A 20550-nucleotide genomic window follows, 5' to 3' on the forward strand; every position below is an offset into this window, starting at 1 on the left:
TTTCGTTAGCTGTTCAGACCCCCGACCACCATCTCTTCTCGGAAGCATCAGACTCGGGCTGGGGTGCGACATTGGACGGACAGGAATGCTCGGGAACATGGAATCGGGAACAAAGAACACTCCACATCAATTGCAAGGAGTTGTTGGCGGTTCATCTGGCCTTAATGAACTTCAAGTCCCTCCAGCTAAACAAGGTGGTGGAGGTGAACTCCGACAACACCACAGCCTTGGCTTACATCTCCAAGCAGGGGGGGACTCATTCGAGGAAGTTGTTCGAGATCGCAAGGGACCTCCTCATTTGGTCAAAAGATCGAAGGCTCACGCTGGTAACGAGGTTCATTCAGGGCGATATGAATGTCATGGCAGATCGCCTCAGCCGGAAGGGTCAGGTCATCCCCACAGAGTGGACCCTTCACAAGAATGTTTGCAGCAGACTTTGGTCCCTGTGGGGTCAGCCAACCATAGATCTGTTCGCTACCTCGATGACCAAGAGGCTCCCATTGTATTGTTCTCCGATTCCAGACCCGGCAGCAGTTCACGTGGATGCTTTTCTGCTGGATTGGTCCCATCTCGACCTGTATGCATTCCCGCCGTTCAAGATTGTCAACAGGGTACTTCAGAAATTCGCCTCTCACAAAGGGACACGGCTGACGTTGGTTGCTCCCCTCTGGCCCGCGAGAGAATGGTTCACAGAGGTACTGCAATGGCTGGTCGACGTTCCCAGGACTCTTCCTCTAAGAGTGGACCTTCTGCGTCAACCTCACGTAAAGAAGGTACACCCAAGCCTCCACGCTCTTCGTCTGACTGCCTTCAGACTATCGAAAGACTCTCAAGAGCTAGAGGCTTTTCGAAGGAGGCAGCCAGAGCGATTGCTAGAGCTAGGAGGACATCCACTCTCAGAGTCTATCAATCTAAATGGGAAGTCTTCAGAACCTGGTGCAAGGCCAATGCAGTTTCCTCAACCAGTACCACTGTAACCCAGATTGCTGACTTCCTGTTACATCTAAGGAACGTTAGATCCCTATCAGCTCCTACGATCAAGGGTTATAGAAGTATGTTGGCAGCGGTTTTCCGCCACAGAGGCTTGGATCTTTCCTCCAACAAAGATCTGCAGGACATCCTTAGGTCTTTTGAGACCTTTAAGGAACGTCGGTTGTCCACTCCAGGCTGGAATCTAGACGTGGTCCTAAGGTTCCTGATGTCATCAGGATTTGAACCGCTCCAATCAGCCTCTTTCAAGGACCTCACATTAAAAACTCTTTTCCTAGTATGCCTAGCAACAGCTAAGAGAGTAAGTGAGATCCACGCCTTCAGCAGGAACATAGGTTTCACATCGGAAACGGCTACATGTTCCTTGCAGCTCGGTTTTTTGGCTAAAAACGAGCTTCCTTCACGTCCTTGGCCTAAATCGTTCGAGATCCCTAGCCTATCCAACTTGGTGGGTAACGAACTGGAGAGAGTACTTTGCCCAGTCAGAGCTCTTAGGTACTATCTGAAAAGGTCAAAACCTTTACGAGGACAATCAGAAGCCTTATGGTGTGCTGTTAAGAAGCCTTCGCTACCAATGTCTAAGAACGCAGTTTCTTACTACATCAGGCTTCTGATTAGAGAAGCTCATTCTCATATGAAGGAAGAAGACCTTGCTTTGCTGAAGGTAAGGACACATGAAGTGAGAGCTGTGGCTACTTCAGTGGCCTTCAAACAGAACCGTTCTCTGCAGAGTGTTATGGATGCAACCTATTGGAGAAGCAAGTCAGTGTTCGCATCATTCTATCTCAAAGATGTCCAGTCTCTTTACGAGAACTGCTACACCCTGGAACCATTCGTAGCAGCGAGTGCAGTAGTAGGTGAGGGCTCAGCCACTACATTCCCATAATCCCATAACCTTTTTAACCTTTCTCTTGATTGCTTTTATTGTTGTTTTTGGGTTGTACGGTCGGCTAAAAAGCCTTCCGCATCCTGGTTGATTTGGCGGGTGGTCAATTCTTTCTTGAGAAGCGCCTAGGTTAGAGGTTGTGATGAGGTCCTTTAGTATGGGTTGCAGCCCTTTATACTTCAGCCACCTAAGAGTCGTTCAGCATCCTAAGAGGACCGCTACGCTCAGTAAGGAAGACGTACTTATTAAAGGCAGAGTAATGGTTCAAGTCGACTTCCTTACCAGGTACTTATTTATTTTTTATTGTTATTTTGAATAACTAATAAAAATGAAATACGGGATACTTGGCTTCTTTGTTAACATGTATACTGGTCTCCACCCACCACCCTGGGTGTGAATCAGCTACATGATCATCGGGTAAGATTAATATTGAAAAATGTTATTTTCATTAGTAAAATAAATTTTTGAATATACTTACCCGATGATCATGATTTAAATGACCCGCCCTTCCTCCCCATAGAGAACCAGTGGACCGAGGAGAAAATTGAGGTCTTGTTGACAAGAAGTACTGGAGTACCTGACCACAGATGGCGCTGGTGAGTACACCCCCACCTGTATAAGCGATCGCTGGCGTATCCCGACCGTAGATTTCTGTCGGGCAACGGAGTTGACAGCTACATGATCATCGGGTAAGTATATTCAAAAATTTATTTTACTAATGAAAATAACATTTCGTCATGAGTAGGATTTACTCTATGTACAATATACTGTACATACATACATACTGATGTGTATAATATAGAAGAGAGAACACAGTTCTTTACCATTTATAAATTACTTTACCCTATACAATATATACACATTTTACCCAAAAACCGATAAATCGGTTGGAACTTTTGACCGGGGAAACGTCTGTCTATATCCGAACATAACTTGACAACAAAACGTTTACCCGATTGAGCGGTTTAAAGAATTGATATAAAAATTTTAACCGGGTGTCGCCGGTCGCTTGCTTTTGACATTACCCATAGTCATAAAACAAAAAAATTCTGGGTAACGTACCTACAACTATAACGTTAAATAATAAAATAGCATACACACCAACCTTTGATCACAGCACTGGCAGCATTTTTGCTTGTTCCCCGGTCGCGCTTGCCAGCGCTGTGATCAAAGGTTGGCGTGTATGCTATTTTATTATTTAACGTTATAGTTGTAGGTACGTTACCCAGAATTTTTTTGTTTTATGACTATGGGTAATGTCAAAAGCAAGCGACCGGCGACACCCGGTTAAAATTTTTATATCAATTCTTTAAACCGCTCAATTGGGTAAACGTTTTGTTGTCAAGTTATGTTCGGATATAGACAGACGTTTCCCCGGTCAAAAGTTCCAACCGGTTTATCGGTTTTTGGGTAAAATATCACTCTTTTTTTTACGCAAGCGTATTGATTAACTAGTTTATAGTCATATCTTCAAAATGTGAGGTCAAACATGTCTATAACTTATTATTCAGAAGCTGAGAAATAAACGTTGAAAGTTCGCTTAAAGATGTCAGTTTGATGCCTTTTGAAACTTAAGTACGTGACTACAGCCTTCGTGATTACCGCAAAATATTCCCACATAGCCTAATACACAATTTAAAACATAATCTACAAAACCTGAGGTCGAACAGCTATCTAGCTCATTCAGAAGCTAAGATTATAGAGTTGAAACTTTGCTAAAAAGCGTCTATCCATGACTTTATATCGAACACCTGAAAGTTGACGTCATTTTTGCTATTTTTTTGCATATTTCTGACGTCATATTTCACGAACCTTATAAGATAGGGACTTGAAACTTTTAGGATCGTCTAGTTAAATTGAATAGAACTAAATCCTAGAGTTTCAAGCTTATACTATGTCCGGAAAGCACTTTTGTGAAAACCCGGTATTTCTGGTTTACGTAATCGTATATAACAGCACTGGCAGCATTTTTGCTTGTTCCCCGGTCGCGCTTGCCAGCGCTGTGATACCTGTGTCCTATACAGTAGTTTACCTACACTAATACTAATTTATATTAGTATACAATAAGTACTGTAAAACCCTGCATTCTGTATAACAATTCCTTACCTTTATTCCTGAGGTTGGCCTGCCCACTGTAAGGGGGTTTGCAAGTTTAGTGGAGAGATAGGCTTATTTGGAGGAGGAAGTGGAAGATGCTGGAAGAGGAGATAGATAGTCAGGATGAAATGGAGATGTTTGAAGAGGTACTGAAGAAGCTCCACAAGTAGAGGGTTAAGGGTCCGGTATAGAACTCTACATACACCTGTTTGTCTGCTGGGATTGCATCTTCTTCTCTTCCAAGATCTTCTATTACGTCAAAGCATCTATAACCCTCCGGGACACCTTCATATACCTCTCTGTGCTGGAATCCTGTTCCTCAAACTTTTACCATTGTTCATTGTTCCCTATAGCAGGGCAAAGCCTTCTGTCAAGACTTCGTCTGTAAATTTCTTGGGTTCTGGGATCGGAGTGCCTTCCTCTTCTGCAATCATGTTGTTTTTCATCTCGGTTAGATTGTAAGCAAAACAACTCTCCGTGAGGTGTCAGAAGCTCAGTGACATCATCAGCAGCCACCTTAAGATCCAGCTGCTTTACTAACATCAACAACTGTCCCTTCAAAGCCAAAGAAATCGTTGATAAACTAGGGGAAAATCCTCTTCCAGACATGATCCATGTTAGTTTGCTTCACCTCATCCCAAGCTTCAGCAATGTTCTTGATGGCATCTCAGTTGCTGTAGGGACTTTCAGAATGTCTTGAAGGTCATGTCTTTCTCCTCAGTTGCCTCCAAAGTCAGAGCAATTATCCTATGGAGGTAGTAGGCCATGAAGGAAGCAATTACCCCTTGGTCCATAGTTTGTATTGTTGAAGTAGTGTTAGGTGGCAAGTAAACACCCTTGACATTGGGATGGAAGTCAGCTAAGTTGTCAGTGTGACCAGGTGCATTGTCCAGCAGTAGCTGCACTTGAAAGGGTAGACTCTTCTAACAATACTGCTCAACCTGAGGCACGAAGTGGTTGTAAAACCAGTCCTCAAATAACAAGAGGGTCTCCCATGCCTTCCTTTTAGACTTCCAGATGGCCATTATCAGACTCTTCCAAACCCCCTTGAGTAGTCTGGGATTCTCAGCCTGATACACAAGCGTAGGCTTGAGCTTGCAAATGCCAGAAGCAACATCCCCAAGAAGCAAAATCAGTCTCTCCTTGCCAACCTTGTATCCTGGTGCAGTCTTCTCCTTAGTGATGTAGGTCCGGTTCAGCAAACACTTCCAAAATAAGCCTGTCTCATCCACATAGAAGACTTGTTCAGCATAAAACCCACCTTCCCTAATAATCTCAGCCAATGCATCCGGGAATTTATTACTGCTTTATTATCAGCACTTGTAGCTTCACCTTGCACCTGAAGGTTATGTAAATTGACACTATCCTTAAATCTCATAAACCACCCCTTCATGGTCACAAACTCCTCACTTTTATTCCCTTCCCAATTTTGACTTTTTAAGGTTTCAAACAAATGCTTAACCTTCTCCTGAATCACCACAAGGGTTACTTGGATATGTCACTGATTCCAGTTGTCTAACTTAGAGTACTATCTACCTCTTCAAATCAGTCATGAGACCACTGCTTTGGTTCATAATAATGGTCGACTTTAGGGGAAAATGTTTACCCTTGATGATAGTCGTAGCCATAGAATAACTAAAGCCTAACGCATGACCTATGTTTATAGGGGGTCTCCTCTTGTGCGCTTCGGTTCACTATGTCTACTTTAATTCCCATAGTTATGGCATTCATCCTCTTTGATGCACTGTCATCAGAAGTCTCCCTTTTGCTTTCCAGTCATGCTGTAAAACATAAGAAGAAAAAGGGGCACAAAAATATCCTGAGAAGAGTAACACTAAAATCCTGAATGCATATCGTAAGCTAAGCTGACGAACTGTTAAAGTGACGCATATTGTACTACTACGAGGCCAGGTAACGGCAATATTAGAATCCGAGTTACGCTGATTTTTCAAGTACCTTATGGGAGCTCGTTCAGTAAATTATTGTAATTCTCTACTGTCGTAATCCAAGAACATGTATTTTTATAGACCCTCCCAACAGAAAATGTCAAAAAGGAGTTTGGTAACCAAGGAGAGTATGCTTAATTTATGTTACTCTAAACCTTGCTTTAGAAGAAGTAGGGAATCACTGTGAAAAATTTCACACTTAAAGGAGTCAGAAATGGAGTCCCATAAATTGTCCCTTAGTCAAGGAACAGTTGATATAAATATTATATGCAATAATCCTGAAAGGTTCTAAAATTCTAATAATCCATTTTATTAGGGACTGCTAGACAGTCAGCAGACACACTAGAGTGATTTAGTCATCCATTGAGAAACTAAGGTACCATACATGCAAACTGCAACCCATTAATCCCTGATGTTCCTTTTTCCTTCATGGGAAATTATGGTATCTTTGACAAAGTACCCAATAACAAAGTAATGGGTTTGTGGTTAGGAAAGGACAAGGCTGTGAGAATCACTTGCTAATTTCTGGATAATATTAATTTAATAGCTTAAGAATGAGAGGCTGGAGTGAGTTGAGACATCTTTCATTATAGGATGGCTCTTCACTGCTTACTATTTATACATACCTTTGGAGTTGCTTTGATTTGTTTCAAACTTAGAATTCTAGACATGTTAGATATTATTTTAAAATCAATTTTTTTGTTTTATGTTTTAAATCTAATTCTCTTTTAATGCTCTTTAATTATTTTATGCATTATTTTGTGTGGTATGCACATACTGTATCTGTAGGTATTACTAATTTTTTTTTTTTTTTACTGGAGCCTTCTTGAATATTTTCTGATATGAATTATTAGAATACAGATGGATTTAAATTGGGTTGTTCAAGTAAATATTGTCTTAACTGTTGCCAATTATATACATGAACAAATCCAGTATTGTGCATGTTGAACATTGTTCATCAGATTTCAGTTAAGAAGATATGTTAGTTTGATTTTGTTCTTTTTCAGCTGGAACTGATCCTGGAAAAGATTTTCCATTGTTTGACTTCGTAGTTAAGGGGCAAATATTGGTTGGTCCACTTGTAAAACAGTTGGCAGAAGATGACATTAGTTTAGAAAAAGTTATAGAAATAGAATATGTGAAACAACAGCCACCTCCTACTCCCAAAGACTCTCTTCAACATGATGACTGGGTCTCCACACTCCAATGTACAGATAATTGGTAAGTGGATTAATTATTTTCATGAACCTTTCATGATGTTCTTATCACTTCTCTGTGAAAGCTCGGTTATAACAACATTTATCCGTAAAGCTAAAAAATATCAATTTTCTTTCCTTCCGATATAAGCCTTGAGTAAAATAGGGAGATAATCTAGTGGTTAATGGTAATAAACTAATAGCTTGGCCAAGCCATACTGCATCTGCCTTCAGTCTCTTGGCTGCCGTCGGGTTAAATGACAGGGTCTATACTCCAGATTGTTCAGTATTTGAGTTTTAAATACTTTAGATGTCTTCTCCATGATTTGTTAGTAATTACTGCATAGATTGTTCATAGGAATTTTTTCTGGGTGACTTTGGTCTGCATTCTCTTTGTTTGTTGTGTCGAGAGCAGGATTATTATTTAGATAGCCAGTGTGAGAAGAGCAAAGGCCTCACTGTTCCTCTTATGCTGACCGTAAAAGGAAAATTGCTTTTAGTTCAGAGGGAAATCCAAAGAAGCGAAAGCCGATTGATTGTGGCAGGAATAATGATGATAATGAACTTCTACAGTACTTGACAAGTCTAGTTTGGATAGTGATTTTTTTCAAAAGCTTTTAACTTCTTTATTTTATGAAGGCCAGTAAGTCTTTGGTTGAAGGCAGTAATTCTGAACTAGTCGCAAAAAGAATAGTCTTCAAATGAGTCTAGAAGGTTGATTAGTTATATTTGAAAGCTATGATTGACCTATCTTTTTTCTCCACTGGCAACCCACTTCCATCAGTTTGTGGGAGTCAGCAACATGAACATCAAGGGAGGTTCATAGAAATAAACAGAATTTCAATGATGAAAATTATATTTCTGTACTCGCATGTTGTTCATATACATGCCCACCCCCTCCCCACTGACTTGTGGTATCAAGGGGATATGGAATAGTTTTGACTTCCATTGGATTATTTCAATTAACTTCTAGATTGTCTAATTACTTCTCCAGAGGCCTAAGTCTAATATAAGGAAAGAAAACTGGGATATTCTTTAGCTTTGTTAGTAAACGTTGATGTAACCTGAGCTTCAAGGAGTAGCAATGTGAACATAACGGGGTATAGTAGTAAAAGTTTTTATTATTAAATTTCCATTATTATATTGTACCATTTTGTACTATATTTCTGGATAGACTGACTCAGATTGGATGTGTTTTTTTTCTCCACACACAGTTTTAGCATTGTACTATTTTTATGGTCAGAATGGTAACTTACTGAATACTTCAATGTTTATTTTATGAATTGCCTCTAATGAAATGAAAAGTAATGCAATAGTTTAAAAGATTTTTATTCTTTCATGCATGCTCTTGTAACTGAGTCTAGTCATTGACTATTCATCATAATTATGAGATTTTGTGGAAGCAATTTTAAAGTAGCTTTTAGAAGTGATTGACAGATACCAGTTGGAGTAATGAATTTTTTAAGGCTTTTGACAGGTTGTTATGATAACACAGTACATCTCTGGGATGCGGATGGTCTTCGTGCTGGTAAAGGAGAAAAGGCACACACCCTTACCATTCCTGCTCACAAAGCTCCAGTTAAAGCTGTTGCTTGGGTTCACACAGATTCCCCAACTAAAACTTTTATAAGGTAAGTACAGATATTGTTCTGGGCGTTAGCCTGAACACTGCTACTGTAGTCCTGAGATATGCTTCTGCGAGTATTCCCACATTATTCAGTTCAACCCTTGTTCTTTGCCATAGTGGTATGTATTTGATAATGCCTAAGGGCAGCCAGTGCAAATACAATAAAAAGCTTGTTTGTAATGTACAATAGAAAAGGTGTATCTTAAGACTAGACTAGAATCGGGGTTAATGGTAGCTTACCTGTTCTTTTCATTTGTTGTTTGTGCATACTGTACTTTGTTTTTTCCAATTGCTGTTGTGTTGAATATTGTTTGATACTTTATTGGCTTGCCTTGTTCCACTTTTTTAGACTCCACCCTTTGGCACAATTAACTCATATCTCTCAGATTACTGTAGTTATTCTACTTATTGTATAAGCTTATATTTGGGATTTGCTCTACTGTTTTCTGTTTTAAGAGAAAAGAAAAACTGGCAAAAATTCACATGCATCTAAGTATTCCTGAATTCTCAGCGGTGAACTCCCTCACTTTTCATCTGTTTACAAAACTGTTCGACTTCATAATGCTAATTTCCTGAGATTTGGTTGGTTTTTCAATATTAAACTTACCCGATAATCATGTAGCTGTCAACTCCGTTGCCCGACAGAATTCTATGGAGGGATACGCCAGCTATCACAATACTAGAAGGGGGTGTACTTACCAGCGCCACCTGTGGCCAGGTACTCAATCATTTGTTGTTGACACCTCCTCAATTATTCCTCTGTCGTGCTTCCGGCTAGACGTTCTGGGATACGCTCATGGTCTTCGAGTTTATTCATGGATATTTGGTGAAGTATTCTCTTAGATTAACGGCTGTCGCATACTGGAATCCTTTTTATATTAGCTAGTTAGCTTTTATATAAATATTGATTAACGGTTAATGAATTTTTGCTTGTTTTTGGATCACCCTTTGACTTACTCTTTGAAACAAGGTGTCTGACGTTTCGCAAGCTCCCTCCCATAGACGATGTAGGTCTTGCAATAGGCGTATTCCGAAGGTCTCGGTAGATCCTCACACCGCTTGTTCTGACTGTAGGGACAGGCCCTGTCTATTAGAAAATCGGTGTGAGGAGTGCGCCGGACTTTCGGAATTGGATTTTGTACGTCTTTTAAAATATTCATCCAAGTTAGAGAGAACTAGAGTTAGGAGAAGTTCTTCTCACTCTTCTATGTTTTCCTCACCTCATGATCCCCTACCTTTTCCTACCCCTGTAGTGGCTACCCCCGAACCTACTGTGTGCCCTCCGCCTGATATGTCAACTGTTTTGCGTGCTATTCAGGCTTTAGGAGATAAAGTAGAATCAGTGGTAAGTGACCATAAGTCTCTGATGGCCGAGGTTAAAGAACTGAAGGTCAAGAGTGCAGTGGGTGGAAATAGTGCCAGTGCTGTGACGAGTGCTAGTGTCTGTGCAGTGCCAAGTGCTAGTGGTGCCAGTGTGGTGCGTGAGGATTTTTCTGTGCGAGCCAGTCGTCCTCCCAGTCCGGGACCTCTTGCAAGCTCCCATGCCCAGGGGAGAAGCAATGTCGAAGGGCTTAAGGGTTCGACAGGCCTTGTTAAGCGCACAGAATTATCCTCGGTGGTTGCGGGCGTGTCTTCCTTAGACCGTCACTCCCACCTGCAGACGATTGAGCCCGTCTTCTCGTCCGCTGATCTTCATGCAGGGAAGAAACGTTGGTCTCAGGTCTCGAGACCGCTTAAACGTAGAGTTCAGTCAGCGAGTGCTCAGCCAGGTTGTAGTCATTGGCTCAGCTCCGACTCGCCTCTGTCATCGGTCGACTGTACTCCGCCCAAGAGGAGTAAGGTTCTGCCTATACAGACCCCGACTGTGACTGTACCTCAGTCTGTTATCGTTTCTGCCGACCCCAAGTGGACCCTGCTTCAGTCCATGCAAGTTCAGCTTTCGGACTTGATGCGTGAGTGTCGGGCTGAGAGTGTTGCACCTCCTGCACTCCCTCCACCTGTTCTCGCTCCGCCTGTGCTCGCCCAGCCTGCACCTGCTCCGCCTGTGCTCGCCCAGCCTGCACCTGCTCCGCCTGGTCGCAGCACCATCTGCCAGGCGTACGATGTTGAACCACTTTCGGAGTTTGCTGTTCACAGTGTTGTTCAGCCTCAGCCTTCTTTAAGGCAACCCTTGCTTTGGGATCAGGAGAGTTACACTCTTCCTCCTCCTCCCCTTGCTGCTCCACCAGTGGTGCAACTCTCGGTTGGGGTACAACAACCTCTCCCCTCCGTGAGTCTGTCTGCTCAACCAGCGCTGCACCGAGTTCAACCCTCATCTAGGCAAGCTCATCTACACCATGGACTTGCGCCTCAGGAGCCTCAGCTTGCTAGAACTTTACCTTGTTCTGCGCAGCCTCAACCTTCTCATGCTCCACTCATCTCTCAGGAACAGGAACGGACTACTCCGCCTCCGTCCTCCACTCAGCTTGTGCAAGCCTTGGGTGCAACTCTTGCTAGGAGTCAACCTCCTTCACCCATGCACCTGCCTTCTGCTCCGACTGTTGTTCAGCCTATGCAGTCTGAACCTCAGGTTTTCCCTCAAGTTGAGGAAACCTCTGTTATTGTTCCTACCCGTTCTGACTCTGCGGTTCAGCATTCTGGTCCTTTTGCTTCGCTACCTTCTGCTGATGAAGTGTCGGATGATGAGGAGGCACATCTTGATCCCTCATCAGACGTGGAGGAGTCTAAGCTTTCTCCATTGTCTGTTGATTTTAGAAAGGTCTTGGCTCTACTCAGGGAGCTTTACCCTGACCACTTCGTCTCTGCTGTTCCCCGCTCTCCTCCATCTGAGTTTTCGCTAGGCGTACAACAAGCTAAGTCGAGCTATACTAAGCTTGTCCTAGCTAGATCCTCCAAGAGGGCCTTAAGGACCTTAGGGGAGTGGCTTCAGTCTAAACAACACCTGGGCAAGACTTCCTTCATGTTCCCTCCAACGAAGCTCGCTTCGAAAGGTTGCGTTTGGTATGCCACAGGGGAAGCACCAGGCTTGGGAGTTCCTGCCTCTGCCCAGGCTGACTTCTCAAGTCTGGTGGACTCGCCTAGGAGGACTGCGATGAGACGCTCGAAGGTTTGTTGGACCTTCTCAGACCTGGATCATCTTCTGAAAGGGTTGTTCAGAGCTTTCGAAATGTTCAACTTTCTCGACTGGTGCCTGGGAGCCCTCAGCAAGAAAACATCTCCTGCGGACAAAGACTCTGCCATGCTAATTATGTCCTGCATGGATAAGGCTATCAGGGATGGATCGGGTGAGCTAGCGTCGTTATTTGTATCAGGGGTGTTGAAGAAAAGGGAACAACTGTGTACCTTCCTCTCAGCCAGCATTACACCGTGCCAGCGGTCTCAGCTCCTTTTTGCTCCACTCTCAAAGTTCCTCTTTCCCGAGGAGCTAGTTAAGGACTTGTCGGCTGCCCTGATACAGAAGGACACGCACGATCTTGTAGCCTCATCGGCTCGTAAGTCTAAGGTTACCACCTCTGTCCCCAAGACTTATCGCTCCCCAGTGGCTGATACCCCGGCCACTAGGTTCATACCGCCCTTTCGTGGTAGAGCCCCCAGCCGAGGAAGCTCCCGTCCAGACTCTCACAGGGGCAAGTCTAAGAAAGGACCCAGGACATCTAAAGGAAAGCACTGACTCAGATTCTCCAGACAACAGTAGGAGCCAGACTCAAGATCTTCTGGCAAGCCTGGGAGAAGAGAGGTGCAGACGCACAGTCTGTCAGTTGGCTGAGGTACGGTTACAGGATTCCATTCTGCCTCAAACCGCCTCTGACCACATCGCCCATCAACCTCTCTCCCAACTACAAAGAAGAGGACAAGAGGCTAGCATTGCAACAGGAGGTGTCGCTACTTGTGCAGAAGAAGGCAGTGGTTATAGTCCGGGACCATCAATCCCCGGGCTTCTACAACCGTCTCTTTCTTGTGGCCAAAAAGACAGGAGGTTGGAGACCGGTGCTGGACGTCAGCTCTCTCAACGAGTATGTCACCAAGCAGACGTTCACAATGGAGACGACCAAGTCGGTCTTAGCAGCGGTCAGACAGGAGGACTGGATGGTCTCGTTGGACTTGAAAGATGCATACTTTCACGTTCCCATTCATCCAGACTCCCAACCTTTCCTGAGATTCGTTTTCGGAAAGGTTGTCTATCAGTTCCAAGCCCTGTGTTTTGGCCTAAGCACAGCTCCTATGGTCTTTACTCATCTGATGAGGAATGTAGCGAAATTCCTGCACTTATCGAACATCAGAGCCTCCCTCTACCTAGACGACTGGCTGTTGAGAGCCTCCACGAGTCGTCGTTGTCTGGAGAACCTCTCTTGGACTTTAGATCTAATCAGAGACCTAGGTCTATTAGTCAATATAGAGAAATCTCAACTCATTCCCTCCCAATCCATTGTGTACCTGGGAATGGAGATTCAGAGTCGGGATTTTCGGGCTTTTCCATCGGCCCCCAGGATAAACCAAGCCCTAGAGTGCATCATGAGCATGCTGAAGAGGAGCAATTGCTCAGTGAGACAGTGGATGAGTCTCACAGGGACCCTCTCATCACTGGCCCTGTTTGTCGAGCTAGGGAGACTCCACCTCCGCCCTCTTCAATTCCATCTTGCAGCTCATTGGGACAAGGGCTCGACTCTAGAAGCAGTCTCTATCCCTATCAACCAAGAGATGAAGACCACTCTCCGGTGGTGGAAGCACTATCTTCTTCTCAAGGAGGGTCTATCATTGGCCATCCAGACCCCCCATCTTCATCTCTTCTCGGATGCATCGGACTCGGGCTGGGGTGCGACCTTGGACGGACGGGAATGCTCAGGAGTATGGAACAAGGAACAAGGATTACTCCACATCAACTGCAAGGAACTGTTAGCAGTTCATCTTGCCCTGTTGAACTTCAAGTCCCTCCTGCTAGGCAAAGTGGTGGAGGTGAATTCAGACAACACCACAGCCTTGGCTTACATCTCCAAGCAAGGAGGGACCCATTCGAGGAGCCTTTACGAGATCGCAAGGGACCTCCTCTTTTGGTCAAGAGGTCTAAACCTCACACTGGTCACGAGGTTCATCCAGGGCGATATGAATGTTTCAGCGGATCGCCTCAGCAGAAGGAATCAGGTCATTCCCACGGAATGGACCCTCCACAAGAGTGTGTGCAACAGACTTTGGACCTTGTGGGGTCAACCTACCATAGACCTGTTTGCCACCTCCATCACCAAGAGACTTCCGCTTTATTGTTCCCCTGTTCCAGACCCTGCAGCGGTTCATGTAGATGCTTTTCTTCTGAACTGGTCCCATCTCGACCTGTACGCATTCCCTCCGTTCAAGATTATAAACAAAGTTCTGCAGAAATTCGTCTCGCACGAAGGGACACGGCTGACGCTGGTTGCTCCCCTTTGGCCTGCAAGAGAATGGTACACAGAGGTACTTCAATGGCTAGTCGACTTCCCCAGGACTCTACCTCTAAGAGTGGACCTTCTACGTCAACCACACGTAGACAGGTTGCACCCAAACCTCCACGCTCTTCGACTGACTGCCTTCAGACTGTCGAAAGATTCGCTAGAGCTAGAGGCTTTTCGAAGGAGGCAGCCAGTGCGATTGCCAGAGCTAGAAGAATTTCCACTCGTAGAGTCTACCAGTCTAAGTGGGAGGTCTTCCGAAGCTGGTGTAGAGCCAATTCAATATCCTCTACCAATACCTCTGTGATCCAAATAGCTGACTTCCTTCTTCATCTTAGGAATGAGAGATCCCTTTCAACATCTACGATTAAAGGGTATAGGAGCATGTTGGCCTCAGTCCTCCGCCACAGGGGTTTGGACCTGTCTTCCAACAAGGACCTTCAAGACATTCTCAAGTCTTTTGAGACGTCTAAAGAACGTCGTCTTTCCACTCCAGGCTGGAATCTAGACGTAGTCTTAAGGTTCCTTATGACATCTAGGTTCGAACCTCTCCAGTCAGCTTCCTTCAAGGATCTTACCCTCAAGACTGCTTTTCTCGTTTGCCTTGCAACAGCTAAGAGAGTCAGTGAGGTTCATGCCTTCAGCAAGAACATTGGTTTCACAACCGAATCAGCTACATGTTCTTTTCAGCTTGGATTCCTAGCAAAGAACGAGCTTCCTTCACGTCCTTGGCCTAGATCGTTCGAAATACCTAGCCTCTCCAACATGGTTGGTAACGAACTAGAGAGAGTTCTTTGCCCTGTCAGAGCTCTCAAATATTATCTGAAGAGGTCTAAACCTATTCGAGGACAGTCAGAAGCCTTATGGTGTGCCATCAAGAAACCCTCGAGACCCATGTCCAAGAATGGGCTTTCGTACTATATAAGGCTTCTGATCAGAGAAGCACATTCTCACTTAAAGGAGGAAGACCTTGCATTGCTGAAGGTAAGGACCCACGAAGTAAGAGCTGTAGCTACTTCGTTGGCCTTTAATAAAAACCGTTCTCTGCAGAGCATTATGGATGCAACCTATTGGAGGAGCAAGTCAGTGTTTGCATCATTTTATCTGAAAGATGTCCAGTCTCTTTACGAGAACTGCTACACCCTGGGACCATTCGTAGCAGCGAGTGCAGTAGTAGGTGAGGGCTCAGCCACTACATTCCCTTAATCCCATAACCTTTTTAACCTTTCTCTTGAATACTTTTATTGTTGTTTTTATGGTTGTTACGGTAGGCTAAGAAGCCTTCCGCATCCTTGGATTTGGCGGGTGGTCTATTCATTCTTGAGAAGCGCCTGGGTTAAAGGTTTGGTAGAGGTCCTTTAGTAGGGTTGCAACCCCTTGTACTTTGGCACCTTTGGGTTGATTCAGCCTCCAAGAGGAACGCTGCGCTCAGTAAGGAAGACGAACTTTAAATAAAAGGCAGAGTAACGGTTCTATTCGACTTCCTTACCAGGTACTTATTATTTCATTGTTATTTGAGATAACTGTTATATGAAATTTGGGATACTTAGCTATCCTTTAATCATGTACACTGGTTTTCACCCACCTCCCTGGGTGTGAATCAGCTACATGATTATCGGGTAAGTTTAATATTGAAAAATGTTATTTTTATTAATAAAATAAATTTTTGAATATACTTACCCGATAATCATGATTTAATCGACCCTCCCTTTCCTCCCCAGAGAGAACCAGTGGACCGAGGAATAATTGAGGAGGTGTCAACAACAAATGATTGAGTACCTGGCCACAGGTGGCGCTGGTAAGTACACCCCCTTCTAGTATTGTGATAGCTGGCGTATCCCTCCATAGAATTCTGTCGGGCAACGGAGTTGACAGCTACATGATTATCGGGTAAGTATATTCAAAAATTTATTTTATTAATAAAAATAACATTTCCAAGAACTCCAAGCTTCCACGAAGATTATCCAAAATCTCAAGTTATATCTAGAGTGCAAGACCAACTATACTGCTAAGTAGCTTTGCTGTGAGTGCTCAAAGAAAATTTGATATACAAGTAGAAGTCTCAACAAAACATAAGGCTCAGCTTAAAGTGTAGCAGATTGCATAATTCCAAAGCAGCAGTATGCCATAAGCCTAAGGGCCCTAATGAATAAATAGCAAAGTGAGGAAAGGAAAATAAACTGTAAGAGAAATAACTAATATAAGATATTTTGATATCAGAAAAACTCCAAAGTTAAATTGGATTGTTTACATTCCAGGTAACCATAGCACCTATGCTATGGCTAAGCAATCTTATGCCAAAAATTATCATGTTAGAAACATTAGAAAATATTAGGTAAAGGCACAAAACATACCTGTATAATCTAGCACTATGAATGAAATGTATTGTAAACATTGTGAGGACTAAGAAAGTGAGGGTGCCTCACCACCCGTAAGATACATTCAAGCATCTTAAATGGTTTGGTGTTTTTTCCCTGGCTGTACTCGGAGAGGATGTAGAAAGAATATTTTGTTTTGTTGAACTTGAAAGCTCGCTCATAGTAGATGTAAGCAATGTTACTTAAGAGTTAAGTTTCAAAATAATAAATTTTATTATTGAAATCTGTTATGAAACTTTGTTAGAATTTGCAAAGATTTTAGGTGGTGTTTAGATTACGCTGCTTAACTGTACTCTGAAGTTTCGAATACTTTGAGGGAAATTTAGTTTATAGTTAAATGCTTCATGGTGGTATTTTTATGCATATTTTAGAGACAAGTTTTTAAACTACTCAAGGCTGGAAAATTTAAGTTTTTGTTGCATTATACTTTATTTCAGTGCTTCAATTGACCAGACAGCTGTTGTTTGGGTATGGCAAAGTGATACAAATGCAGTGGAATGCGTGAGTGAATGTCGAGGCCACTCTCAGAGTGTGGAGAGTATTGCAGTAGCCCCATCTTGTAAAAGATTTGCCACAGGTTCTTGGGATAACATGCTGAAAATATGGTCTTTAAGTAAGTTGTATTATTTTTGTACCTATCACATTGTAGAATTTGTGTAACTATCAAAGTACTTCAATGAGTGATATTCCTGATAAGTAAATTTGTTATGCAGTTCCATGTATTTATCAAGTGTTTCTTAAAGTTAGTATCATCTAACTAACATGTACTGGTGATTGTTTATACATATCTCCATTTCATACTTTCATGCAAATGTGTTACAACTTTTTTATGTTTCATTGCAAACCCATTGCAGTTAACACAACTTACATAAAATAGGTTGTGTTTAAAGTAGACGGTTTATATAAGGAAATAAATTTTCTTTTAAAGAAAGTAACACTGTCATGTCCCTGAACTAGTTACAACTTTATTTTTGTTCTATTTTTTATTTGAAAAAGTTTTTAGTTAATTATTTCAATGTAAATAAGTTGCCTTCATTTATTTCTGACTTGCTTGTTTTTTTTTTTTTCAAGTATTTGTATTTTGGAAGCAATTATATTGTAAAATCTTTCCAAAAAATTTCCAAAAATCAACCAAGTCAGTCTGTGGATGGGGCCTAAGGAAGCTATGGTGTTTGTAAAACATACTCTATTATTCAATTTTGTGTTCGGAAGATTTTCTCATATCCATTTTTTTTTTCTTTTCTAGGTAAGCAACCAAGCAGTGAGGAAGCAGATGATGACAGTGAAAAGGAAAAAAAGAAAATTAAAGGATTAGCAAAGAAACCAGAGAAAAAGGTAAATTTTCCTTTCAATATCATAATGTTAACCTAAACATTGAAATTTTGGTTTGAAAATATTTTCCAATATTTACTATAGCTGAGTAAGTTTTCACTAACTCATCTTGTGAAATAATCATTTCTGGTAAACCAGTTGTAACTAACACACACACACACACACTCTCTCTCTCTCTCTCTCTCTCTCTCTCTCTCTCTCTCTCTCTCCCCCCCCCCTCCAAAAGCGGGGATGCCGACGATATCTCTAATTACCGTCCCATTTCCTTGCTACCTATTCTATCGAAAGTACTTGAAAAAGTTATTGCAAATCAGTTAACTGAATTTTTAGAGGAAAATAAACTAATCTCTTTAAGCCAACATGGATTCCGACCAAAATTGTCTACTGAAACAGCCTTGTTAAAATTATCTGACAAGATTTATGAAAATATAGACAACAAAAAAGTTTCCTTACTTTTATTACTAGATTTATCAAAGGCTTTTGATAGCGTAAATCATGCCATATTATTAGAGAAATGTACGTGGATGAATATTGATCAGAGCTGGTTTAAGAGCTACCTTGAGAATAGGTTTCAGTCCGTCAGGCTAAGTGGTGCTGTATCATCGAAGAAAAATATTCAATTTGGAGTACCTCAGGGATCAATTCTCGGCCCTATACTTTTTATGGTATATGTTAATGATCTCGTGAGATCAATACCTGGCTGTTTTATAATTCAATATGCTGATGACACGCAAATACTAATAGAAGGTGACATTAAGGATATAGCCGACATGATTTGTAAGGCAGAAGACATTCTAAACAGAGCTAAAGATTACTTTTTGAGAAATGGCTTACTTTTAAATGAGAAAAAGACACAGTTTATCATTATTGGATCCAGGCAATATGTGTCAGATATTGGAGATGAGGTACAGATAAATTTCAATGGAAATATAATTAAGCCAATGACGACTGTGAAAAATTTAGGTGTTCATTTCGATCGGTACATGAACTTTGACTATCACATAGACGAAATGTATAAAAAGGTAATGGGTACTCTTATATACTTGAATAGAGTAAAAGATCATTTTGAGTCTAGCACTCGCAAAATAGTCGTCCAGTCACTAGCTTTAAGTTTTATAAAATATTGCTTAAAAGTGTGGGGATGTACTAACAAATCACAGCTACAAAGAGTACAAAAGCTGCAGAACTTTGCAGCAAGAGTGGCTGTTGGCAACGTTAGAAAGTTTGAGCATGTCACTCCACATTTAAAAGAATTGGAATGGTTGAAAATAAGAGACCAGTATACTCTTGACATGTGCACTATGGTATATAAAGCTTTAAATAATAAAATTCCAGATTGGTTATATAGTTTCCCACCTGTATCTTTATTCAGTAATGTCACTACACGCCAAAGGGATGATTTGTATGTTGCAAGACATAAAACTAGTATTGGCTCAAGGCAAATCAGAGTCCGAGGTCCAGTGTTGTATAATAAACAGCCCCGTGAAATAAAAGAAGCAGGCTCTCTGTCTATTTTTAAGTCAAAACTAAGGAATTTACTTTTAACAGAGTCTTTTCTGGGCTCAATCCCTGTGCCGCCCAGTGAAATGCTCCTTATGCACCATTTCAAAGGAATATAACTGCTAATATTACCAGAGAAAAAATGTAAAGGAATGCTAGGTTGAACTAGCTCGCTCACCTAATGGTGTCGGTATAGACTGGGGCGAAATACCAGAGGTCTCGTACCATTTAGACTTCTCCTCTTCGAAATCCCCCAATAGTGAGGTGCCGTTCAACCTCCCCTGCCTCGCAGACCAGTACTACTAACTCAACCCACGCTTGCCCATCACTCCTTTCAAGCACCTGTTTCATATAAGTCCAAGTATTTTATTCTCGTGTGTTTCATTGGATTTATCATCAACTTTCTCTCGATGGCCGATTCCCGAGATACCCCATCGAAGTTAAGTACCTTATCCATGAGTTTTTAACGAGATTGGGCAGTGTAATCTTTGTTTTTATTATTGAGAAGTGTTTATATATGAGCGGCGTCCCCGTTCTTACTTTCGCCTCTGCCCTTTGTCTCGTTAGTTCGTCCGTCTTTTATATTCGTTCGAACCTTTAGGAGTTTTTTCCTTATATTCATTTAGTACACCGACTTTATGCTTTCATATAGCATTTATTTTATGTTATCCTATGATATCGGTGTTAGCGTTTCATCAGGAGTAGGTTATGTTGGTATGCCTGCATTCGTGCATGTTGGTGGATAGCGTCACCATTGAGATTGTTTCGCTAGTTCTAGGAGCTTTAATTTCGACCATCTCACTTATTATTAGTAAAACCTTTTGTTTTATTACGCTCCACCTAGTTTTACGTTTGGTTCGAGTGGGACTCTCGCGTATTTTGTTGTTTTTACTGTTCGATCTACCGCTTCAGTAACTAGGTTGGTACCCCTGCTTTCCATCTCCTGATGGCGTCATGCTCCTCCCTTTTTACTCGCCCGAGTCCCTCTCTCGCCATATTTTTTCTGCATGCCTAACCTTACTTACGTGATTTCGCTTTTAATTCATTAATTATTTTTATGTATTTGTGCATTGATATTATATTTATTGCTTACTCCGTTATGATCATATTTTTGGGATTTTCATGTCATGATTGAGGGGATCTCCAGTTGGTCAAAATCCCTTAATTGTTATTTTAAT

General features: G+C 42.0%; 1 protein-coding gene across 1 annotated transcript in view; it reads left to right on the plus strand.

Moving 5' to 3' along the window:
* Positions 1 to 20550, plus strand: part of LOC137657707 (ribosome biogenesis protein WDR12 homolog) — a 72648-nt gene that overhangs the window by 45231 nt on the left and 6867 nt on the right. Inside the window, exons 3-6 of the mRNA XM_068392129.1 lie at positions 6927 to 7140; positions 8582 to 8746; positions 16978 to 17153; positions 17787 to 17875. Of these exons, the coding sequence (XP_068248230.1) occupies positions 6927 to 7140; positions 8582 to 8746; positions 16978 to 17153; positions 17787 to 17875 (644 nt within the window). The remainder of the gene's footprint in view (positions 1 to 6926; positions 7141 to 8581; positions 8747 to 16977; positions 17154 to 17786; positions 17876 to 20550) is intronic.

This window comes from Palaemon carinicauda, chromosome 18 (assembly GCF_036898095.1).
Source record: "Palaemon carinicauda isolate YSFRI2023 chromosome 18, ASM3689809v2, whole genome shotgun sequence".
Lineage (NCBI taxonomy): Eukaryota > Metazoa > Arthropoda > Malacostraca > Decapoda > Palaemonidae > Palaemon > Palaemon carinicauda.